The sequence below is a fragment of the Merops nubicus genome, unplaced genomic scaffold (assembly GCF_000691845.1).
Source record: "Merops nubicus isolate BGI_N331 unplaced genomic scaffold, ASM69184v1 scaffold294, whole genome shotgun sequence".
Taxonomy (NCBI): domain Eukaryota; kingdom Metazoa; phylum Chordata; class Aves; order Coraciiformes; family Meropidae; genus Merops; species Merops nubicus.
The window spans coordinates 39,077-65,058 of NW_008605989.1; the positions used below are offsets into that span (position 1 = coordinate 39,077).

Below are 25,982 nucleotides of genomic sequence, written 5' to 3' on the forward strand. Positions count from 1 at the left end.
CTCTCCCTCACCTCTAAAGTGGCTTGTGGAGTAGGAGTCCTGAAGTGGTTTACTTACGTGGTCTGGCTTTGAATGGCTACTGGGACTCCCTCAGAAGTGAATCTGCTGGTTGCTGCACATTTCTTTCACTATTGGAGTTGGTTTTGGAAAAAACACGTTCATGTTGAACGTGTGTAGAGTTGAAACCATGAAGAATAACACTCGGTGGGTTTCTGGGCTGAAGTCCTGCTCCGGGGATGGCTCAGGGTTTCTGAGCTCCTTTTCCCAACCAAACTGATTGGGCTTCTGTGCTGTGTTGGGTGAGGAGACCCAGCTGGGCCCTGATGGCACTCGGCTTGCTCTGCCATTCTGGCCGAGGTCTTCTTCAGCCAGGAATAGTTGTAGCAATAACCCAGTGCTGGAGCTGTAAGGATAGAAAGCTTTTGTCTACAGTGCACCAAGTAAGTTCTGAAATGGGGCTCAGCAGCATGAAAGAGTGGTCCACCCTTACCACCTGCTGGGAGGGAATTAGTCAAATGTTAGTCTGTATCTGAGCACTGAAATTCAGGCTGCTGTGGTTTTCATTCAGGCTCTAGCAGTCCTTGCTAGCTAGGCCAAGTGCTAATCTATCTTACAGTACAAATGCACTCTTTTGTTTTTCATGTCTACTTGGAATTGTGAAGTTTACAGAATTTATTTTCCTTTGGCTGAGAACGTCCCTCTGAATGATCACCCAATTGCACTTCTCTGTTGATCTCTAGATCCAGGCCTGTCATTACCATGGACATCTCCATTTTCCTGCCTGTGTCCATCAATATCACAGCTCCTCAGTGCCACGATGGCCTGCAGGCAGTGAACTGCCTCAACGTCACAGCATGCTTTCGCTTCGGTGGCAAGCGTGTTCCTGGAGAAATAGGTAAGGGACCTGCACCAGCCCTGCTGGCAGGGTCACCTGGAGTTGGGAGCTGCCTTTGGAGTCAGTAACAGAGCCTTTACTTGAAATAAGCTGTTGTGAGGTGAGCTCACCTATAGAATTCCAGAAATTAAGCTCCCTGGGAGTTTTCTTGGGCACATTTTTACCTTCTGATGAGGCTGATATCGTACTGGGGCAATTTCTTCCTCAGCAAAAGGAGGGAAATGTGGCCTTGGGCTTCTGCAAGGACAGAAAACACAGAAGCAATTGATGCTTCCTAAGTTCATATTAATGGAATCATAGAGTGGTTTGGGTTGGAAGGGACCTTAAAGATCATCTAGTTTCAAAGCCCCTGCCATGGGCAGGGACGCCTCCCACTAGACCAGGCTGTGCAAGGCACCACCCAATCTGGTCTTCAACACATCCAGTGGAGGAGCATCCACAGCTACCCTGGGCAACCTGTTCATTCTGGTGTCTCACCATCCTCATAGTTCTGTATCCATGCCCTCTACTGATGTTAGCAGAAAGCAGATGGGCCTTGCTCTAGGTTAATGGGTTTTGGATGTCTACAAGGAGTTCCTGAAACAGAGCACTATACATTTGAATTCCTACCAGACATGAGGCCAATCCTTTTCTGTGCCTCAGTTTACCTTTCTGTAAAATGATTAGACAGAGCCCAGTGTTTTACTGATAGCAAGAATAACTTCCAGGTTAGTTAGTCTGTAAAATACATGGAGTTGTGTAAGGTGTGTAATTGTGCAAGCCTTGGCACCACTAAAATAAATCCTTTACATCCCAATGTGTATGAGTCTTGGATATTGTGTGAAGTGGTATGAGATAGATATGGAGTTTCTAAACACTGTAAGGGCTGGTTTTATTTAGTTAAACCATGCTGTTTTACCTTTGCCAGGCTGTAGGAGTGGCAGAGGACTAATGTGTTGGTGCAACTGAGACTTCAGTTTATATTTTTCCACTTTTCCCTTCCCTGTAAATGATGACTGTCAGCAGACAAATACATGCTTTGATAAAGTATTTTTTGTTCTGCCTGCCACTCTCTTAGTTAAGAAAACACTTCTCTCTGAGTGCTCCAGGGGTGTTAATTCCTTTCTAAAAATCACTGAATAGATTTTCTGAATATCTATGTTTTCTTATATTCCTGGGAGTACTGTTTAAAATGTTTCCTTTAATTTAATATTTCTGGACCCGTGGCTGGGAAGTAAGCTGCTTTTTTTTCCAATCTAAATATTCTTTTTGTTAGCAAAAGACCTATCTTCCTGTTCATCATGTCTTGTAAGAGCCAGTTGAATTCCCTGTGTTGTCATACAGACTGTACTGCCCATGATTTATTGTGGTGAAAGCACATGTGCATCTTCTTTGGCAAGTAACGTCCATCTCATTGCAAGGAATTTTTTTAATATTAAGTAGATGATTATAAAACTTCCAACCATTGTCCTTTTATACAATGCTTCTAGCAAAGAGATTTGTATTGAAAGCATTGCAGCCAGAACTGTCTGACTGTCTTTAAACCCCCTGGGGGTTATGATTTGGATAAAGTATCTCAAATAAGCTTTCAGTTTATAATCTAATAGTCAGGCCATTTTAATTATGTTGCAGTTGAAGAGATTCAATTAACAAAGGGTGGAACAATTCATGGAAATACTGCAACGATTCCTCTCCTGCATGGTTAAACGTGGGGAAAAAAAATAGAATACCCCTGTAAGTACCTCGTCGTGCAGCTCAGACTCTGAAAGGAGGCATTAAAATGCTGTGTCAGAGCTTTGTGGCTGAAATGTGTTGGGTTTGTCTCGTCTTTGGATGTCTGGGGGTGGTCTGTTAAGGCACTGGGTGAGAACAACAGTGCTGCTTACTGGTGAAAAACTGGGTGTTGCTTTTGCTTTTGTGCAGCTGAAGGTGCTCACCTGTTACACAACAGCTACAAAGCCAAGCTGAACATGGCTTCTATGGCCCATGTGTGTCTTCAGTGCTTATGGGAACGTGTGGTTATTTGGTGAGCTGGCATGTGAAGGAAAGTTGTCTTCATCTAGCACTGCCTCATGTAAACCTTCCCCACCCTCCTTTGTTTCCGCGGGGTGGTTGCAATACTGCTGGTCGTGTAACAGCTGTCTGAGGATCTGTACTTGTCCATGCTGCCAGTGACAGTGGAATTCCCACCCGTTTTGTGGATACTCTTTGCAGACTATGGTCTTCAGAAGTATGAATTTATGGCCAAAATGTCTTCTTCTGAACAAAGAGCCACTGTGTGCCAGGCATTGTCTGACCCTTCGCTCTGCCGCCGCGCTTGCTGGAGGGCTGAGCTTCTAGTTGGGTGCCCACCAACAGAGACAGCCTCTGGTACCTCTTGGATGTGTGAGAGATACAGCATTTTAAGTTTTCTCCCTTTCTTTCATCTCAGAATGTCACTCGAGCTGTTCCTCTCTCACTTGAGGGGCCATTACTTTGTCTCCCCTGAGTTCTCTATCTGCAGGAGAGGCAGGGATGAGAGAAGGGCCTTTCCCAGCCTGGATGGGCAGGCTTCAGGCTCTTCAGACCATCTTCAGAGCACCCTCCTGAGTGAGCAGGACAAACAAAGAGAAGCTGCTGGCATCTCTGTGCATCGAGCACTGCTTCAGCATTCATCCCTGCAGGGGAGTGGAGGCAACCTTGTGCCCACTCTCTGGATAATTTCCTATACAATTGTAGCAACAATGACAATGATAGTGCCAGTGTGAGAATTAGGTGAATTTTAGTGGCTATGAAAATGAAGGGTTTGGGGCATTTGGCTAGAGTTAGGCAGGTGTGCTAGAAACTGAGCTTCTCCTGTACTCTTCACTTCAGCTGTACGTGGCTTGTGTGTTGATCCATATCTAGGGTGGTCCTTCTGTCCCAAATACTGTCACCTGGAAGACTAGTGTGAGATTTCAGGTGGGATAGTAGGCTGGTTGGTATTTTTCACTCTCTAGGACTGAAAGAAACATGCCTGATCCAAAACCTGATGAAAGTGGACACTCCTCTTCCAGCTCTAGTTTGGTACAGGAGCATTATTTCTGTCTGTGTTCCTTTTGGGAATAGGATGGGGGTAATGTCCTGTGTATGTTTCATTTGCTAAGGCATTTTTTTTTAATACTTTTGTTACTTTGATATTTTGTCTGCAAGGAAAGTTCATGAATCATTTTCTCCTCATAATTACTGGTGGAGACAGCAAAGAAACACATTCCTCTTCCAGTGGCTTTTTGTTACTCTTTAGTAAACTCTTCATTTTCTCCATGTAGTGCCTGCCCTCCCTCCCCGTGAATCAGTACTATAAGTAGTAGTGATTCCCATTTTAGCTCACAGGATACCACTGCCTGATTTCAACAAAGAAACGCATTCCTCTTCCCGTGGCTTTTTGTTACTCCTTAGTAAACTCTTCATTTTCTCATGTAGTGCCTGCCCTCCCTCCCCATGAATCAGTACTATAAGTAGTAGTGATTCCCATTTTAGCTCACAGGATACCACTGCCTGATTTCAATCCCTTCTCACTCCTCTCTGGTTCAAGGGCTGCCTTCAGCCCTGTGAGGGGATGTCTCTTGTGTCACGAGTACCTGTGTACCACTTAGGATGAATAATCCATGATAAAATGCCTGCTGCTGTTCACTTGGTGCATCTGTTACTGGTTGGAGGAGCTCTCCTGGTTTGCTGGCTGGTACACCTGCTTTTGTAGGTATGACCCAAAATTTCTCAGAGGGAGTGATTATGAAGCTCTTAAGCATTTAACTTTAGCTATGGAGAAGGAGTAATCATTAGAAGAATCAGGCTCATCATCTGAGCTTGTTAAATTCATGCTGGAGTTTTTTTTTGGCTGTATGAAGTTGGGTGGGCAGACCCCCCAAAACATTTCTCACCCAATGTGTTTAAAGCTGCTGGATAAATATTTGAAGGCATTACCTGGAAGAGTTAATTTGCTATTGAAAACTTGCCTCCTGATCTACTGGAGCGAGCCAGAGGAACTTACACCAGCAGCAGCACTAGGTTTGGCCAGTTATCTCCCCACCCTGGTTGCTTTTTGAAAGAAGTGAAGCTGCAGAGGGGGAAAAAAATAAAAAGAACCTTACTCATGATATTTCAGTTTTTCCACTGATGTGACATCATTGGATATAACATAGAAACAAGTTGTCAAAATAAAGGGGGGGTGGGGTGGAGGACGGGAACTGTGCTGCTTGATGGAAAACATCCACTGCTGTTCCGGAGCTGGGATCTGCTGCTCGGAGCTCTGGGACGGGGCTCGCCTTGGGCTGCGCCTGCAGCGAGGGATCATTCCATGGCAGGGGTCTCCTGCTGCCTTCAGAGAGCCTCCCAGCACCCCCAGGCACCCCTGCAAGCCCTGCAGTCCTGCCTGGGGTGCTGTCTCCCCACGGGGCTTCTTGCCTCTGCCTACGCAGGGCTTGGGTTTGCCGATGGGTTTTCTTCCCTTTCTTCTTGGGTGAAGATCTCAGCGTCTGTGCGTCCATGTGAGGTCTTGAAAGCAGGAAGGAGATGACTGAGGATGGGTGTGGGGTGTGCAGACTTTAAAAAAGGGGAAAAAAAGTTGAGGAAGAGATTGCAGGGATTTTGAACTCCGAGTTTCTGCCTAGGTGGTGCGCTTCAGTAGGAGAGAGCAAACACCAGTGAGAGTTTTTGGTGCTGGGCTTGTCAGAGTTTGAAACACTTACAAGGCATTGTTCTAAGCAAGTTATTCTGCCAAAAGCGAGCAAAAAAAAATGTTCAGGTGGAGCCCTGGGGTTGTAGTTAGGCTGACTCCTCAGCCGTGGCTTTTCTTACTGCCCCAGGGAATGTCTGTGGCTGCTCTGCATGAGCTTCTCATCAGAATGCAACACGCTGCAAATGGACGTGAAGAATACACTTGGGATCATGTGAATTATGAATATTCAGAGACTTCTGCACCAAGCTTCACAATATCATGAAATCAATTCTTCAAAGTGGTCAGATTTTGGTGGAGGAATGATTGGAGGTGATAGCATTGACTGTAGTGTTAATTTAGAGAGAGAAGGATTTTAAATCGTGAAAAAAACCCTCACAGCACCACAAAACCAAATAAAACCACAATGAAACCCAGCAAAGACCCTTTGCTGTAGTTCAGTGTAGAAGACCTCAGTCCAGTAATGTGTTACATTTACAGTGTTTATAAAATTCTGGCATTCAAAAAGTTTACATTTATAGGGAGAATATTATCTGGCATCAATCATTTAAGACTTAAAACATAAATAAAAGCCAGAGCAATAATTTGGCGAGCACAGGATGTATGTAACAAATCAGCACAGGAGCTGGTGCTGGCTCTTGTTAATGAAGATTATCAACTAATTAAGCCATTTATAGTGAGCCAATCTCATGGTATTCCCATTATTGCCTTGATAGGAGCTGAAATCAGTACAGGCTGTGGTGTGTGATGAGGTGTGGACCTCACAGCCAGGGTCTCCCTTCTCTGAAGACAGCAGCAGAACAAGTGTTCATATTTCTGCTGCAGTTCCATGGCTCCTGTTGCATTTAGCAACAGCAAAGGTATAGGCAGCTTGGATTTTTCAATCACTGTACAGCCACTTCAGGTAACAAATGAGTTTTCTTTTAGGCACAGATACATCCAAGTCACAAACCAACCAACTCTAAGCTGCCTATCCTGTAGAAGAGCAGAAAACAGGATTTACAGAGATACAACTCATTAGTCTTCTATAAGCTGGCCAGGATGTGTAACATCTAAGAGGGGGATGCTGAATGCAAGGCAGGGACCTATAGTGAAGGTCTACATGCTTAGATGACTGCAGATCCTCCAAAATAATTGTCAGGAAGTGCCAGGTCCTGTTTGACATTTGCATAGTTTGTGCAGTTCTAGAAAGAAAACAAAGCTGGAGGCTGCTGCTGTTGTTGTTTGTGTTGTGTTTTTGCTTTTTTTCTGTTAGCAACATAGTTTAAGCATCTTTTGTTTCTTTTTTTTCTTTTTTTTTTTTCCTATTAAGTGTGTGTGTCTAGATGTATTTTTACACATTTCCTTTGGGAAAGGATGGGCTGGGGAATGTAGTGACAAGAAACCTGGGAGTACATTAGTAATTGGATTTGGTTTTGTGCAGTTACAGGAAACACAGTGATTGATTGAGGGCCTGCAAGGGTTGACCTTTCTTCAGGCACACATGCCCTGAAGGCAACAGGATCCATAGATAGGTGGCTAGAAAATAACCATTGTTCACTGACATCCTTTGTTTTCTTCTTCTTCCTTTTTAAAACAGGTTTGAATTATAACTTGACTGCTGATGTGGCAAAGAAGGAAAAGAGCCAGCAACCCAGAGTTTACTTTGTGACTTCTGGAGAGACAACGGGGCAGATCACAGAGAAGTTACAACTGTCATACATGCAGGAAAAGTGTGAGCATTACCTGGCGTACGTCAAGGTCAGTTCACTCCTGTCCATGCTTACATTGGCCTCGCTGCAATTCTGCTCTTCCTTTTCAAATATGCAGCCAGCTCAAGTGGTGCTGCTTGGCTGCAGAGGTTCTGTGTTTTCCTGACAGGTGGATGAAGTTTTTTTTTTGGGTGGAAACTCAGAACTTCTCACTCGGTGTGATTTGTCAGTCTGAGCATCATGGAGCCTTCAAGGCCTGGTGCCAGGAATCTGTATTTTATTTGCTTTTGATCAGGTGCATTTGCAGGAGATTCCTTTCTTCTTTTGGCTTGGTTTGTTGCTGTACTTGTTAAAATAAGGAGGCAAGGTTTTGTTTTGGCAGGAGCAGCAGGTTTAGTGTTTGGGTTTGTAAAAGGTCTGACTGCATGAGGGGGCTGGTGATGCAGTCTGTGTGGAAACTGCAGGATAATGTGAGGGCTATCCTGAAGCACTTGGGCTCTTGGGTTTGAAGAGCCCCTGGATTTCATCTGGACTTGCAAATAATGGTGGGATAACTTTGTTTCACATCTGTCTTAGTTCTAGGGATACAGAGAGTGTTTTCCATACATGCAGGGCCATAGAAAAGGTCTGTTCTTCCTGTGACAGACTCTTCATACCGGGTCTGCTAGGGCTGTAGGTAGCTTTGCTGGGCAGCTGTTGGTGAGGAAGTGTCACCCAGGTACCATTCTGTTTGCTGAGTAAGCACAACAGTTTTCTTCTCAGCTAAGACGTTTATAGAATGGATTTTAAAATTATATAGGCAGGAGATTTATCTTTCAAACCACGTGTCTCTCAAGCACTAAGCTGTGATTACCAGTCCAGTGGGAAGTGTGGCTGTGTGGTGAATTGCATAGCCTGCTTACTGAAGGATGTATGTGTGACCTAACTTCAGTAGATATCACTTGCCACTGTCTTGTTTTGAGAATCTAGCAGGTCCAGACATCCCTAAACGTATAAACTTTTTCCAGGAGGCTTCTTTGTACCTAAAAATTGGTGAGAACGGGAGATAAAACTCATCCTTTAACTTTATCAACATTTTGTGCATGGCTGTTGAGAGAAAATAAAACAAATAAAAGGACCACCAAGGAGGAACCCCTGTTCTGTTGGATTGTGTGGGTCTCTTGGAAGAGACTGGACAACTTTGGTGATTTCTTTGTTTCTGGAACAGCCTTTGCTTTCTGTTGTGGAGAAGCTTGTTAGAGAAAATGTAGACCTATGAGATTATCGTTACTCAGAAAATATAGCTGTGAGTTGACTAATTCTGCTCTTTCTCAAATGAGCACATCTGGTTAGGCTTTACTGTGTTGAGTTTGGATGAAAAGGAGCCAAATGCTTTTCTATCTCAACCCAATAACGATTTCCTTCACACTAGCCCCGTTGCAGTTTTTGGGTATGACACAGGATTCATTAAAGAGCTACATATGCCCAGGAAACTACTTAATTTATTGTAGCATTTCTGGTTGATGTTGAGAATGCAAAGTTAAGAACTATTTTCCCGGAAAATTCCTGGGAAATTTGATTTTTATAGCCAAGAGAAATGTTTAAGCGTGTTTAAAAATACCAGCAACTTAAAGCAAAACATCTGGTTAACAAGCAAGGCTACTGGCTTTCTGTGTGATATAAGCAGCTATTTTTCACAGTTGGAAGAATAGCAGGAAGTGTCATTTGTTCATGTAAGGGAGAATGCAAAGTAGTGGAGAAAGATAATCCCTGTGCTTTCATGGGAAAGGTGATATGATCCACGGGGCTACGTGACATTAGAAACATCAAAGGGAGCCCTGCAAACTCTGGAGGCATGGAAATAAGGTCGTGATCTTTCACTGGTATCCTTAAGTAACAGTTAGCTGAACAAAAACCCTGAAAAACAAAAAAATCCTTCCTCAAACTCCAACTGGAAATCTTGATTGCAGAGTTTTGTGATGGAATGGGTGATAAATGATTTGGGCTTAAAATATATGAAATATTTCACTTAGGCTTTCTTCCTTCTTTTTATTTTACTGTATGCCTGATGAATTCACCTCTGTGGCAAACTGGGCTGTTTGCAGTTGCATCCTTAATGTCTTCACTACATAATTTTTCATTTGAATCCTTGCTGACAAATAGACTTATATGGTCACATCAGACCTTGCTGGATGATGTTGTCTTACCAACGTGTAGTTGTAGCATGTTGGAGAAAAATCCTGGAAAAACTGTACTTTTAGAAGCAGTGGAGTCACCTTCCATGGAGGGATTTAAAAGACATGTAGATGTGGTGCTGAGGGACATGGTTTAGTGGTGACCTGGCAGTGCTGGGTTGACGGTTGGACTTGATGGTCTTGAAGTTTTCTTCCAGCTGGAATGATCCTTGAAGTTTTCTTCCAACTGGAATGATCCTCTGGTTTGTTCTCAAGAGACCCCAGTGAAACTGAGCACTGAAAGAGCTGCAGACTGCAAATAAACTGTCAGGGTTAATATTAAATTGTTTTGCAGTTGAGAAGTCTCAGTGTTTTACACTGAGTGTGAGTCCTTTCCTATTTGTGGTCCCTTCTCAGGAGCTACTGCTCTTATTGCTGCTAATGTATTTTAAAAGTCTGTCTTTATAACTGTGTGATTGAGATAAATGGCCCTTGGAAGGTTGGTAGGATGTGTGTAGCTCAGAATTTGATCTTGTACAAGTCAGGCTACTGGATTAAAGTTCAAGTTGCTGGAGTTATGGTCATCCATGAGAAAATGTGTTTTTCTGGTTGAGAACAAAGAATGAAAGGGAAATGCTTTGGGGCTTCAGAGTGCTTTGAGGTTTGGTTCTGTAGCAGGCATGAGGAGTAGGGGAAAGATGCAGTTTTCTGATTTTTTTTTTTTTTCTTTTTCCCTCCATCTCCATTGGAACCCGTTTGATGATTTCTCATGAAGAAACATCCTTTAATATACCTAGACAGTAATTCCAATACACACAGAACCTCAGGGGTCATCTGCAAAAGCCACTTTTGTTTTCATTTAAACAGCCTTTGGAGGCTTCACTGCTGCGTTCAGTAGGTGAACTGGTGCAAGTGGCCATTAATTGAGAAGTTAATGAGGACATAAATACTTTACATGGTGACCTTCTGCCAGTTTTGCTGGAGGAAGAAGCAGCAGAAGTTTAAACTGGATTAACTTTTCTGAATGGGTTTGTTTTTTGGTAGAAGGCACGGCAAACATAAATGTGAAAAAATGGAATATGGTACTAAAAGGAGAAGGAGCAGAGGTGCAGAAGCAGAAAAGGTGAAGAAAATAAATGGGTTTGGAAGCTTTACAATTATCACCTTAATATCTGGGCCTGCACCTGAGATGTAACCTTTTTTCTTGGGAACTGCACTCCTCTGATGGTGCTCAGAAGACTGGAGCTGTGTGTTTAAGGCATGATGTGATCAGGGCATCAGCTCAGAGAAAATGTTGTTTCCATGTTCACTAACTTCCCTTGGTTGTCTCCTGCTTATGTGGAGGCTCCCCTAACATTTAGGATAGATTTCCCTGTGGATTGGACAAGAGAATTTGATGCAGTGAGCAAAGCACGTTGTGCCTGCAGGTTGACGTGGGGTCACATCTCATCTTTGATTTATCATAAAGGTGTAACAGTGGTGATGGGGAAAGCTCCTTGTACAAATCCTGTATTCATTGTAGAACCACCATCTGGTTTCTTACCCCACCGTGGGCCAGGCAGCTGGGCTGCCTGTTGCTACCAGTCACTGCTGTAGTTGTAGCTACAATGTTGTAGTAACTTCAGACACCATCAGCAGTCCTGGCACATGATTAAACCAGACACAGCATTTATGTTTTCCAGAGATCATTATCTTAGTGACTGTCTGGTTGTTTTAAGCTGTCTCTTGTTGCTCATCATATTAACTCTTAATGGATCTGGTTTGTGATCATGGGAAGGATGGGGCTGAGAAGCAACAGAGGAGCAGTGTTATCAAGGGCTTTTCATAATGGTGTGTATCTGAGGAGCTTCTGCAGGCAGGTTTGGAATAAAATGCTGGGTTTTTTTTTCAACAGAAATTGCACAGCTATGTTTTGTTTGCTGTTCAATTCTGTAGCCAAGAATTTGCCTTTTTCATAAGTACATTTCTGGCCTTTGTCTGCTGTGCATCACTCTTACCTCGGGGCTCTGAAGATACTCTGGGCTGCTCATCTCACACGACTTCATCTCTAGTGCTGGCCAATTTTAGTCACTGTCTGTGGCTGTGATTGTTTTTCCTTCTGTAGCCGTTTGATCTCATCTGAAGGGGATGCATGTAATAAAGCCTTTTATTCATCCACAGTGAAGCCTTTTCTTCATCCATAGTAATCTGTTTTTTCTAGAGTTTGAGTAGCAAAGCATTCAGATGCACCGTCACAGGTGATGTAGAGGTGGTACCATTTTCATCATTTGCATGATGAGCTTTCTTCTGAAAGTTGTCCATCTGTGAGCTAGCATCTCTATGTTAAAGTTTGGCTGGTGGTATTACAGGATCAAGAGAAGCAGATGGAGACACTCAAGAGCTTATTATGAAGTTTTGGGGTGTGTGTGGGTGGGTTGGGTTGGTTTGGTTTTATGTGGTGGTTGGGGTTTTCTTTTGTTTTCTTTTTAATGGGGCTTGTTTCTCCCCTACTGTCAACACAGAGCCCTTTTGAGAGGCAGGTTTCTCTGCAGATCTTGTTGCTGGAGCACTCAAATAAAGTTTGATGGCTCCAGGCTGAGCCTGGTTGCTCCCATTTGGCACAGCCTTTTCTGGGATGCTGGTGCTGGATCGTATATTGGATGTGGACCATAAGCATTGCTTTGTGGAGGAAGAGGTGAAAACCAGTCCCTCAGCTCCTCTTGGTAGAGACACATCTGCTCCTGCTCACCTCTCCCTGGGGAGCAGAGAAAACAGAGCAAGTCAGGGGACAACACTTGAACCAGAGGCTGCTTTCACAGCAGCATCAGCTATGAAAACTTAGTCATGGTTCTCTAGAATTTCACAGGGTTTGGAGCAGGGGGCAGACAGAGGGAGTGGTGACCTGTTCCAGCCTGCAGCAGGAAGTTCATCCTTCCTGGGAGCAAGATGAAAGCTGCTGTGGGGTTTTGCCAGGAGTGATGACTGCAGTCAGATTCAGTTCTAAGACCAAATACAGAGTTGATATCTTTGGGTCTGTTCCTTTTTGTTGTTTTATATCAATTTTACTCCCCTTGTTTTTTTCTGAGACAACTGGAGAAGCTGTCAGGCTGAGCCAGAAGCAGTCCCACCATACGGGCTCAGCCTTCAAGGGCTGAGGGATAGGTTGGGTGATCGCAAAGCACAGAGGTTTATTTACAGGAAAATCCTTTCCAGAACTACTCTGTTCTCCAAATGTGTGCTCATAATCTATTAGCCCAGCCTGCCTCCCCTCCAGCAGAGCATAAATACAGGCTTAGCAAAATAAATAAAGTGCTTTCTGTTGGCTTACTCTGTTGCAAAGTGATCAACCCTTTCCTTTTGGATATGTTCTGGTCATCACTATGTCAAGCTGATGGCTCACCTTGAGAAACAAGCCAGGGAGAAGAAAAGCTGCATTTTTTCCTGAGTAGCTCATTTAGACAAGGGAGGAACAGTTGTGAGCTGCATAACTCTGGGTTCCTTTTCATTGTCTCCTAAGTACAGGGATTTAGACGTACCAGAAAGAGGATTAGAGTTAGAATCATAGAATCATTTAGTTTGGAAGGGACCTCCAAGATCATCAAGTCCAACCATTGAGCCACCAGGGCTCCAAAGTCCTCTGCCAAAACAGATGAGAATCTGTCAGGGTTGGAAGGGACCACAAGGATCCCCCAGTTCCAACCCCTCTGCCATGAGCAGGGACACCTCCCACTAGATCAGGCTGCCCAGAGCCTCATCCAGCCTGGCCTTAAAGACCCCCAGGGATGGGGCCTCAACCACCTCCCTGGGCAACCCATTCCAGGGTCTCACCACTCTCATGGGGAAGAACTTCTTCCTCACATCCAGCCTGAATCTGCCCACTTCCAGCTTTGCCCCATTCCCTCTAGTTCTGTTGTTACTTGAGATCCTAAAAAGTCCCTCCCCAGCTTTCTTGTAGGCCACCCTAAGATACTGGAAGGCCACAATAAGGTCACCTCGGAGCCTTCTCTTCTCCAGACTGAATAGCCCCAACTCTCTCAGTCTGTAAAGTTGGTGGGAAGACTGACATCTTTGCACTGTACTTTAACTGTATCAAGATTTAAATACTGTTAATGATCACGGAGTTGTCTTTGGCTTTTCCAAATGTTTTTGCCACATTCACCAAGAGCAAGTAAGATTGTCTTTGAAGGATGAGCCTGTGCTCCAGTTCAGAGCCTGCACAATGTGGCTAAAATGAGGCTGCCAAACATTCCTGGCACTAGCATCCTTTCAGAGGAGACCTGTGCTGCAAGGAAAGTGCTGTAAGATGTGCTAGGATTGGTAGTGCAGCCACATGGGAGAGCAAATTGTAGCAGATATTGTGCTATTAACAGTTTGGAGGCTTTTTACTGGGCATTATAGTTAGTAGGGCTGTTTAGTGATCCAAAAGGTCTTGTGTCCTGAGGTGAGTAGGAGGTTTTGAGCTGTAAGGTAAAGATGGAGGTTTTGTCCAGATGCCCTGCTCTACCCATCTGCCAAGGCTTTTAAAGAAATCACTTTTTGTCCCCCCTAATACTGATAGATAATGTAAGTGGGTGGTAAATGTTTCCTCCTTTCTGCTTGGACAGCGTCTGTGAGTGTTTTCTGTTCTGTACAAAGCTTGCCCATCATAAAAACAATGAATCAAAAAACCCCATCTCATTTCAAGTTTTAGCAAGGTAACCAATTTTACTTGACTTCACTGTTGCTCTTTGGCTTTTGCCAGCGTCTGTGAAAGAGGCCAAGTATATTTTTTATGGTCCAGGCAGAAACTTGGTTGGTCTTGAGCTGCTGTCAGACCAAATGCCTGGTTAATCACATTCATGAATCCCAGTAGAGGGATTTTTATGCTGCCCAAATGAAATAAATTCCATCTTGAATGAGACTCAATAGACTTACAGCACAGCAGCTGCTGAAGTTCTGCTTTCCTTGCCTTGTATTTCTTTTTACCTGCCCTTTTTAAACTATAGCGTTCCCTGCTGATCCCTAAAAGGATCCAAATCTTTAATCCTTTGATAAACTTCTCCCTTTGATGTATTCTGTAATGGGAAAGCAATATAATTGATTTTTTTAAGTGGAGTTCTTAAGTTTTTACCGAGTCAGGAATTAATTTCATTGCATGTAAAGTCTTAATGAAGCGTGACACTTCACTGCTCTTAGGCATCCAGCAGCAGGTCTTTGCCTGGCTCTACTGCCTGCCTACTGATGTGGTTCTGCCTGATGCTGTAGTTCCTCAAAAAGATGCTTCATGTGTAGATGAAAGCCTTTGGAGACCTAGGAAGGGCTGATTTAGGCATGGACATAGCATGGCTCTTTTAGGGAGGAGAATACCAGAGCCCAGGGTTTGGAGAGGTCGCCCATGGGGCTTTTGGCTGAGAGGGGAGTTGCTGCATTTCCCAGTGGCAGCACCTTTAGGAAGTGAATGGCCAAACAGAGATAAAAGAGGTGCTGCACTTTGTGCTAGGAAAAGTAATTTCAAAAGGCAGATGATGACGGACAGGAGTATTTTTGCTTTCTCTGGCACTCCTGGTTAACCAAAGAGCTTGTTTTCTCAGGTGGAAAGAAGCAACAAAGAAGGCAACACTACTGTTTTAGAAACTTGCTAAGCCTGTTTTTTGTACAGAGTGATAAAACTAAACACACGATGGCACATTGTGCTGTAAAAGTTTATTAGTTCTTCTTTGGGACGAATTTACACTTCAGGGGAATACACTTAGTGCTAGAGTGTTGCTGCAGAAAACTACAATAGGGAACAGCTTGTTTGTTTTAGTGGTTTTCCTGTTTATAACACATGGAGGAATATCAGTCTGTGTGGTAATCTCAGACACACACATGTACACGGTCACCTTATCCTGTCCAAACTGGGGAGTGCCTAAAATTATCACCCTTTCATTGGGCTGCTTTTAGGGAGAAACGAGCAGGGCACTTCCTAGGAAACGTCGGAGGCAACTTCCAACAGAAAACTCTCTAGGCTAAAAAGAAAACAATTAATTTTGCTGGCTGTGGCTCCTGGGTCTGTTCCAAACCTATAACCTTCTCGTAGTCAGAACAGGAGGCTTGAGCCTCCTGGGAGACTGGTGCAGATGCTGGGTTTAGTTTGGTTTGGATGACAACACATAACGCTAATCCAGTGCCCTAACTCATACCCAAAGAGCCTGACAATACATTTGAAGGAGTGTGGGAGTAATGGGTTGCAGGCATAGAGCTTTTCTGGCAGAAAATGCTTTTTCTCCCATTCTTCCCCACTACGTAACTTCAGTTGTGGAACTGAATTAACTTCGAACTCCTGAGGTCCAAAAACAGCTGAGGGAAGACCCACACCCTGTGCCATGCCCACCAGCATGCCCAGATGCAAGGGGGCAGTTACCTGTGCTTGTGATCAAAAGTTACATCTGTGGTCAGTTCCTAATCTATCTAGGTCAAAGTAACTTGCTCTTCTCCACTTGGATGTGTTGTTTACAGTGGCCTTTTCTCCCATCAAACATTTGCAGCCACTGTGCTTGCTTTCAGTAGTAGTAGTAAAATTTCAGGAACATGTACAGTCTAATTCTGAAGGTTTAGTTTGTCCTGTTGGCATCCTCTGGCTGGCTCACAGTGTAATGTGCCATTTGTTTTCATCTAATGCTAAAAGTTGTGTTGCTGCAGGTGGATTACACAGCTTTAGAAGAACCATTTTCAGAAGGGGATGTTGTCAAAGCTGTATAGAACATAATTAACTGATTGGTTTTTAAGCAAAAACTCCATGGTACTGCACGAGGGAGGTTTCTCTGATCAAGTGCCACTAAGAACATAATGTAGCAACTTCAGTGTTTCACAGAAAATTGCACCAGAGGATCTTCTAGGTTGCATTTATTGTCAAGTTGGTGACCCCTTCTTCTACCTAAATTGTAGCTATTGATGTTCACGATTTCTTGTACATAACATGAGCAGTTTCCCATAAGTAGTTCTCCTTGAATTTATTAGTGAAGGTATATCTTCTCCATGAAAAAACTGAAAAAATACTTTATAATGAATGGATTTTACATGCTTTTTTTTTTTTTTTGCAAATTGGATTATTTTATTGCTATTTTGTTGTTCTGACTGGTTTTAATCTCTATTTCTGTATAGGTTTTAAGGCACTGTCTCTATGATATGGGAATGTGCTTAATACCATAAGGGCTAAGACCAGTGATAGCCTGACTGTGATAATAAATAATAATGAAAAGGAAGAGAATCTTGCAATAGTTTATATTGCTTCTTTTTTTCCTCTTCTCCTGGGAGAAGACCCAGGTCTGGTGTTAAATTCTAGACTGAACTATGAAGAGTTAGCTGTAAATCTAAGGGAATCTAATGTGAGAGTAAAGTAAATTTACTCCTTCCTTCTTTTGGCACACATGCTGCTTTGCTTAAGACTTCCTCAGATGACAAAATAAGTTAAAAATACAACTGGTTGAACTTGCTGTGACTTGGTAATTTTCATCCTGTTAGCAGACACACAGCTTCTCATTTGGCAAGACTGACTGTAAGGGAACTGACATTGATGTAACTTTGGTGAGAAGAAAAGAGTGTAACTAACAATGTAAGTTAAACCAGGGCATGTCTTATATAAATTTATACCTTCTTTCATACTTTTGACTTATGCTTGGGTATAGAAAGCATCAAGTAAATCATGCCCTTAGCAATGAAAAATTGTTTTTTATGATGTCTGAGTGTGTGGGGGCAGTAGTCTGATGGAAAGGCTTTTAAAATCCCTTCTTTGTGAGGGACTGAACTCTGTCACTGCATACAAATTTGGCTTGCGTGCTCTTGGTCTGGGAGCTAGAAAGGATATGAAAATTGGAAAGCCAAAAACTTCATTGTGGAGCAAAAAAAAAAAAGGGTGTTGAAGTACATGTAGGGGTATTGCCTTCTTGCATCTCCCCATTTCCCTCAGGGCAGGCAGTGGGTCGTGGATGCTTTGACAACTGACTGGATAGCTGAGGTTATCTGTAAGATACCTTGAATGCTTTTAGGAAATATTGAGGTTTTCAGTCCTTAAATAATGATTAAAAAATGTAACCAGTGTTCCTGCAAGTGAAGAAGCAGCAGCAGTATTGGAGCAGCCCAACCTGTCAACTTGGATTTTTTGCTCTTCAAACACTGCTCTGTCTTTCAGGTACAAAGTCTTTGAGACCAGAGTGAAAAACTTGTAAAGCAGAACCTTTTTTTTTGACTGTTTTCTTATGAGTATTTTCTTTACTCAGAGAAGACAGCTGGTTTCATGCAACTACAAGGTCTGTAAACTACTCTTTTTAAATCATTGAGCAGATCATGGAGAGGTTCTGAATTGTTCTTTTGGTTATGGGGGAAGCTGTACCCTTGTGCCCTGGTAAAGTACAAAAGCCTGACAGATTCATGTGGTAAGAAACCCAATTTTGTATGAAAAATGCCACCCCTGTGAAAGTGAGTCCAGTTCCCGTTTGAGCAATGGGTCAAATTGTCTTCAGCTTGCTGAAGGAAGGGCAGGCTGCTGGTCTGCCCCCATTCAGGGAGCTCTGAAGCTCATAGTGAAGAGAAGATTTGAGCTCTCCAGCTGTAACTGGCAACCCATGAACTCTGTGGGACTTGGAGATGTCAGTGGGGACCTTGGCACATGTGGGCATTCAACCCAACGAGTGCTTGACTGCAGGAAGGGAGCTGGAGGAGATGGTTTCCATTTTTTTGTGTGTGTTACCCATGGGATGGTTTTCATGAAAGCTGCCCCATCCACTCTCAAATTGCAGCTGCAAAAATCATGAGCTGGGTTTGAGAGGCTGAACCCTGGAGCCTGGTCCCTGTCTGTGCTGAGACAACACAACCACTGCAACGCTGGCAATGGAAATCCATGGCAAAAACTATCCCAAGCTTCAGGAAGGGGTGAGGGTCTCACTTGGAGACTGGAGCAGACCCTACTCACATGAGGCAGCATTTGCAAAGCCTTCCTGGAACACGTGAAGTCTTTCTGGTGTGGAGTGAGTGTTGAAGCTGGTTGGGGTGGTGCTTCCACCTCTGATATTTCCATTTCTGCAGGTTGTGCTGCCTGCACCTCTGCTGGACCAAAACATGTGTAGTCAACTGTGGCCAAATATATTCCTGAGGTGGAGGTCCTGCAGCAGACTGTGCTGTGACACTGTTGCCATTGCAAGCAATAAATGTTATCCAAAGTGCTGGTTTTTATTTGTCCTTTCCAAGAAAAGTTGGACAAATGCCAGGATTTATTTTTAAACTTTATATAAGTGACTTAAATATTTGTGATGGCTCATTTTTCTTTTCTTACTATTTTGGGAACAGTCTTAATTTTGCCTTACATTGTTTCTGCTGGTCTTTTGACGTTGGTTCTCTCTCCTCCCCTTCTGTAATGGAATGATCTAATGTCCTGTGTTGACTGAAGGCTGGTGGGTTCAACACAAGGTTGCTTGCTTCAGGGAATGAGCAGCATGCATTCAGAAGGCTTCTGTTGTGTCCCCCTCCTACTCATCAAGACAGATATCTAAAAATCTAACGTTTCTGGCTGCATAATTTCTATGTATCTTACTTTTAATGTTAGCACTTTCTCACCTTGAAAGGAATACTCCTGAGTGTGGCTCTGGAGAGCTGCATGGTGGGCAGCCAGTTTAACACTTAAAACTTATGTATTATTACTAGTAATCTCTTACTCTTGTAAGCATTTACCTTATGTCTGGCCCTAATTCTTTCGTGCAGTGCTTCTTATATTGTGGGCTTTGAGGATGTTGCAAAGGCAATAGAGGTAAAGTGCTGCTCAATAAAGTTCTGTAGCTCTCCTCCTATTGCTTTTCTGACTGCCAGCAACATTTGGGAGCCACTGCTCCCACCTCTGCCAGAGGCACAGAAACCACCACGATTCCTCACTGGCTTCTTCTCACAAAGTCAGTGGGTTTGTTAAAGTACAGCAATGTGTCTGCCTCTCATGATGACACCTCCTCAGACCTATTTAGTGACTGGTTGCATCACCCCAAGGTTTTGGGTTGTGAGCTGTCAAGATCAGGGACTGCCTTTTTCTTTAAAATAGGCACCCCCAAAATAATTTAGAAGAGTATATGAGCTGTCTACATCTTTTGAGAAAGCAAAGTTTAGGCTGGAGGTCCCATGAGAGGTGTTCCTCTCCTACGCTTCCCAGTTCTGGCTTGGCTGTAGATGGTTTGTAGGGGTGTTTCTGGGAACGTGTGTGCTCTCATCCTGCTGGTTCCAGTCGGAGCTAGAAAGAAAAGAAAGGTCAGAAATAATGAGTATCTTACTGAGAAAAAGAAAACAAATCCAAAGCTTGAAAAGGTTCTTGTAAAGCTTTGTATATGTGCTTTAGTTTTTATATAGCTGCAGTCTCTGCCATCTGAACAGTGCAGTGTTCTGCTGCTGGCTGAGAAGCAGGAAATCAAATAAGTGGGCATGAAAAACACACATCACTGATGCTCTTTGTTTATATTTAGATACATCTGGATACTTCTAGTGCCAATGTGCAAGAACTATTTAAATTAATCTAGGATATGGTGATGTGTTTCTAATTGTCATGTGTCTCATGGTTTTCTTAAGCTTAATATTTTTTTTTTTTCTCCCCAAATTCTGTGTGTGTAGGTTTGGAGAACTTTCTTAGAGACCTGCTACACGTGAGGTAGAGGGAAATCTAGTCAGCCAGATAAGTGCTTATGTTTTGTGATGTATTTTGCCAAGGTCTCATTATAAAATATAATATATTGATACCTGGGAGTCTTCATTACAACAAAATGGATGTTGTTTAGCATGTTGGTTCTCCTCTTGCCACATCTCATTCTGCTGAACACATTCCTCCAGTGCCAGTCTGGCTGATAGGTGCAGGCTATGAGACAAGCATTGTGTCACAGTTTTCCTTTGCCAACAACTCAGCATTATCCAAAAAACTTGATTTATGACCCCTGGAGACCATGACATGTCAGTTAACTTAGGCTGTGAAGGAGCATACTGCCAAACCTATGCTGCACCTGGGAGCTCATTGGCTTATGCTGGACCTACAGCTGATTCTAGGCTTTGGCAGAAGAATTTGGCATACCTCTGTTACAAACAGCTTCTTCTCTTAGAAAACCTTCCTGTCAGGTGACAACTGTCAAAACTGTAACTACAGGTTGCAGTGTTTCAGGGGAGGGAGCTGGTTTCCTTAATGGGTATTTAGTTGGTAACAGCATGGTTAAGGAGAGATGTGATCAGGTTTTGCTCACCCCTGTACCACTCACAATTTTGAACAGATGGAATTTGCTTACCCAGCTTTGTCCTCACCTTTTGATCTGTGCTCCACCCTCAGGAAAGGGTTTCCTCCTGAGGTATTTGCAAGAAGTTATTTTTCTGGATGCACACTGCTGAAGCTGGGCGTGAGAGACAGGACTCCATCAAGCTGTGGGCTGCAAATTATTATCTTATGTATACAGTAAACACAGATGATGGAAGTCTTGACCCACAAAATTCTTTCACTAGACAGATGGATGAAACTAAAAATATGCAAGTTTTTTTTTTTCATTGCCTCAGGAAAGGCCATTGGGTCATAAAGTGTCTATACAAACATCTTTATTTTTGCTTTACTATTATTACCTCTAATTTACTAACATTTTGCCTAATATTTACAACTTTGTAGCATACATATTTGGCTTATCTTTCTTTTTATACAGACCATACATTTCTGAGTAATGAGCTGGAATAAACTCCAGTCGTCTGCATAACTAAGCCTTCTGCTGTTCCTCTTCCCTCTCACTTTGGAGCAGACTTGTTCATCTGAAAAGAGAGGGAGTGATGCTGGAGTTTAAGTTAACTATATTTACAGAAATCACTCCTAATTAATTTTTTTTTTTGAAAAAGCTTGTTTAGAAGGAGGCTTATAAGACATCTCTAGGAAAAGAAAACCAGGCAGGGTGTATTACAGTAGCATCTAAAAATTCCTAAGAAGATGTGAACTATGGTAGTTGTAAGCAAAAGTGTGTTTAGGAACAGTCCTCTGCCCTTCAGATGTGATGGTCTGTCAGGAGCACTCTCACCTTCTTTGCTTGAGCATCACTGCTGGGTAGCCCAGGGAAGGAGAAGCCACTGAAGGGAATGAGAGATGGCCACAGCTCTTGTGTGCAGACAGATCTCATTCAAACCTGAGTTTTATGAATGCAATTGCACGAGGAGAAGGGATAAATAAGTGGGGTTGGTTAGCCTAGAGAAGAAGAGGCTCAGGGGAGACCTCACCCTCTACAAGGATCTGAAAGGAGGTTGTAGCCAGGTGGGCATTGGTCTCTTCCCAAGTAAAAAGTGACAGGACAAGAGGAAGTGGCCTCAGGTTGTGCCAGGGAGGGTTTTGGTTGGATATTAGGGAAAACTTATTCACTGAAGGGGTTGTGAAGCTCTGGAACAGGCTGGCCAGGGCAGTGATGGAGTCCCTCTCCCTGAAGGGATTTAAAAGTGCAGATGAGGTGCTGAGGGGATATGGTTTAGTGGTGGGCTTGGCAGTGTTGGGTTAATGGTTGGACGTGATGATCTTAAAGGTCTTTTCCAGTTGAAATGATTCTCTGGTTCTGTGAAATAACAGGCAGTGGCTGGGACACTGTGGCTCTGAGCCATGCCCACCTAGAAGGCTTAACCACCACGTGCTAAACTCGTGCCCCTTCCTATGGAGGCAGTGGTCAGCATTGCCCATGGGGTTTACCAGGAGCTGTTGTAGCTGGGTAATACCCATGGGTGAGTTTTGTATTATCAGTTAGTCCTATGCAGAAAGTAACAAAATTTCAATCAGCTGCAATTATGTTTTTATTTGTGACTTTTCAAAAAAGATACCTTGATGTTTTAATGTTGCCTTTGCAGATGGGTTTTTTTCAGTTGAAATCTTCAGGTTCTCCTTGAAGCCCTGAAAAGGGTGCAATTTTCCTCTTTTTTGCGTACAAGAAGGTTTTGGGTTTTTTTTCCATGTAATCACTTTCCCAAATAGTGCAAAGGGACTAAGCTATGCTGCTGAGCATATTTCAGTCCAGCTCAACCATTAAAACTTGTTACATCATAGCACTTCAGGCCCCCTGGAAGAAAGAAATGATTCTGCTATGAGCAGAAGGGAGCATGACTTAAGACATTTTTGGGGAGTTTGTCTGGAATAAGATGCCAACAGTGGCCATCTGAGAGGAAAAGTACCAGCAGCAGTGGTATAAATGAGGCTGATGTGCATGACTGGGTGATAATCATCTCATCACACTTTCCACATCTGTAGCTATTCACCTTGGGCTGCCCTTACAATTAATGGTAAGAAAGAAGCATTTTTAGAGTACGATTCACTTGGCCCACTCTCCATGTGTGTTTTAGGGTGAGACAAGTCAGACTCCATTGACTTGTTCTCCACTGGCTCACAAGAAAGCCAAGGGCAACTTGTTGGAGGTAGACGTCTGTATTCCAGATGTCTACACTTAGCCAAATGAATCACACTCAATCCAGTCCAGTGCTGTCTGACATTATTTGCAAGTAGAGAAGGAAAAATGCTCAGTTGGTAACGATGCACTGCTCTGTTTCCAATATTCTATTTATTAAGTGGATCAGATTGAGTTTTAGCCAAAGGACTGGGATGGAGAAAAGTGGTACAGTGAAAAACTCATTTTCCACCTCCCACCCCCTGCAGTCAAATACCAAGAAAAAAAAAAAATCAGGCTTTTCAGCTGTAAATCTGAACTCAGCATGGGACATACAAGGGCTGGTTGAGTGAAAAGAACTGAAAGTGAGCAGAGCACAACTGCTGTCCTGTGTTCCTGTCTTTTTTTGTCTGCTGGTCGTAGGGTAAAAGATAGAGGAGTCTTTTATACATCCAAATCCTACTAATTTTCTTCAGCTTCACTGAAATGTGATGTGGTAGCTATTGATGACCAGGAAATTTGTCCTGTATTACTGCTGGGTCTCCCACCTTGCTTTTAAAATGGTCACCAATGTGTGTGGGAGCTGCTCATAGCCTTTCTAGTGGTACTAGTAGTAGTAGTAGTAGTTGGATCAGAGCCCTGGTGAACAACTCAACAGCTGTGAAAGATGTTAGCTAAATGGTTTTAAATAGTTTATATTACTCTCACTGAAGAGCTTAGTGGTAGCATTGTTATGCTCTACTTCTTCTTCATGCTTGAAACGGCTGTAAAATTACCGTGTGTTTGAAGCCAGTCGTATTTTACACCTCATCGTTAGAAACTTGAGTGGGCATAGGGGTAAAATCTGCTTTGCTGGAAAGGAGATGTACGTGAATTCAGTAGTACAGCTCTCTTACCAATTTTTGTCATCACTCAGGAGTTTGGAGAACAGCTTGTGGAGCGTAGAAGGCAGATGGTGTGGCATGGGAATGTTAATCCAAGGAGCTGGCTGAGGTTCGTCTTTGGACCCTGCCAAGATCAAGTGCCATCAGTTTTTGCTTCTTAGCACTGTTCACAGCTGTATTAAACACCTCTGCAAACAAACCTGTAGCAGTGCAGGCACAATAAATTCAAGCATTACTTCTGCTCTAAGTAGTCAGAGATGCTTCCAGCTCGGGGTGGAGAAGAATGTGTTTCTGTGAAAACCTTTGTCTGCCCTGGATAGGTTAAACTTTTAAACTTTTTTAAACCAAATAACACTTTTTTGTTGTTGTTTTGGATTTTTTCTTCATACATAATGTGGCTTTGAGAGCTAATGAATAGAGTTCTTCTTGTGTCTTCGTTGCTGTGTGATCAGTTTTATCTCCACAAAGTTGCCTTATGCTCTCTCTGCCCCTCAAGAAATACGGTGTTGATGAAATGTCTGTTCTCATGTTCCAGTGTTAAACACTTGAGTTGAGATGTCATGTCAAGTTTTGGCTGACACACTTGCTTTATAGGAATTACTACTAAGATCTTTCAGATCTCTGTCCCCAGTCATGGGAAAACATGTGAATGAACATTATTAAGTAAAGCTTGGAACAGAGAGAGCAGCATTGTCCCTCTGGAATTTTGAGCTCTACCTAGTTTTGGAGAAAGGTTCTTGGAGTGGGAGAAACAGTGATTATACCTTTATTTACTGTGCTAGGAAATGACTGTCTGTGAAGCAGGCAGCAGGGGCTTGGAGGGTGCCTAGCTGTCCTGCTATCTAGGTTAAAATAAAGAATGTTCATGAAGAACATTAGTTCCTTAGAAAATTTAGCAGTCAGCTAGTTGTTGTTGTTCTTCATGGTGATGTTCAATTTTCCATGGAAAGTAATAATTTTTGCAAAAAGTCCAGATTTTCCCTGGAAAGATTTTACTTATCCTCTTGTTGAACCATTTTCACCTCTTTTGAGCTGAAATGAGTAAGTATTGAAACATCTCCATAAGACCAAAGTAATATTGGTAGTACATGTGAAGACAAAAGGAGATGTGGAGCTTGTCTCTTAAAAGCTGCTGTGTTGAGGTTGATCCAGAGTGTACTGAAGGCTGTGCAAAGAGTTGTGCTAAATCTGAAAGGGCTTTCTCTGAGTACTGTGGCAAAGTGGTCCTTGGTAGTGAGGAGGTGTTATGGGCAGTAATGAGAAGTCGTTGTCTTTCTGTACCAAACAAACCTTTTCCTGAGAAATTGCATTTTTGCTGCAGGAGATGCATTTCAGTCTGTCTCAAGTTTTGTTGTCCCATAAAAGAAGGACTAGGTTGTTTTTGCCATAGGAAGAGGAGAGAAGGGAGTTGGAGGAGGGGCCTGGAGAGGGTTTGTTCTTGCTGTCAGTGGATGAGCAGAATAACAAATAAGCTGCAGCAGTGAATTTTGATGTAGGCAAGTATGTTCCTACAGCTGTGGCTACCCTCCCGTGCTTCCTGGCCCAAATATAGGGAGGCACTGCTCTGCTGCCTGAGTGGTTACCACTGTGCCAGTGATGAGAAGCATCTCTGCCCCCCATCCCTGAGGACCCAAGCACTTGCAGTGCTGCACAGCTCGTGCACTCTCAAGCTCCTCTCCCCTTCCCAGGAGATAACCACACCTACCCATGGGGTCCCTGGCAGGGGGGTCACACAATGCCCGTGGGTCATGGACCTGGCCTTTCCATCTCTGAGTAGCAGATGTGAAAATGACTCCTGGAAAGGTTCACTTGACTTTGGCTGACTTCAGTCTGTCCTGTTAGCATCACTTGCTCGATGCTTGTTAAGGAAGTTGTTAAAACACCCTGTCTGTTTCTTCACTTCCCAACGGTGTTCATCTCAAAAGCTTTAGAAGTGCAGAGGGGCAGAGATGGAGTCATTCTTGTTCTGTGCCAGCTTCTCTCTAGGCCAGGCTGCCATGATAAAAATAAATCCCTTTCTGCTGCTCAGGCATTGCTCTTGGTAGAAAATGCTGCCGGTTTCAGTATTTATTTCTATAACCCTTTAGCTTATTGAATGCAACTTAAAACTTTCTCCATGCCTTTGCTGCTTTTGCTGAATTAGTATTTCCTGCCTTGAATGAACAGTGAGGAAAACTTCAAAGGAAACAAGTGGACAGGCAAGGAACGTGTCAGCAGTCAAGAGAAGTCAAGCAGTTTTCCTGCTAGCAAAAGGACATTTTAATCTGCAGGTCCTCCACTGCAGGGCTTAGGTAGTGGTGACAGGATGAAGCTGAGCTGGTGAGGGAACGTGCCCATTCCTCCC

General features: G+C 43.3%; 1 protein-coding gene across 1 annotated transcript in view; it reads left to right on the forward strand.

Moving 5' to 3' along the window:
- ITGA9 (integrin, alpha 9) overlaps window positions 1-25,982 on the forward strand; it is a gene marked incomplete at both ends in the record, with an annotated part of 125,147 nt that overhangs the window by 31,659 nt on the left and 67,506 nt on the right. Inside the window, 2 exons of the mRNA XM_008939477.1 lie at window positions 741-895; window positions 7,147-7,307. Coding sequence (XP_008937725.1) covers window positions 741-895; window positions 7,147-7,307 — 316 coding nt within the window. The remainder of the gene's footprint in view (window positions 1-740; window positions 896-7,146; window positions 7,308-25,982) is intronic.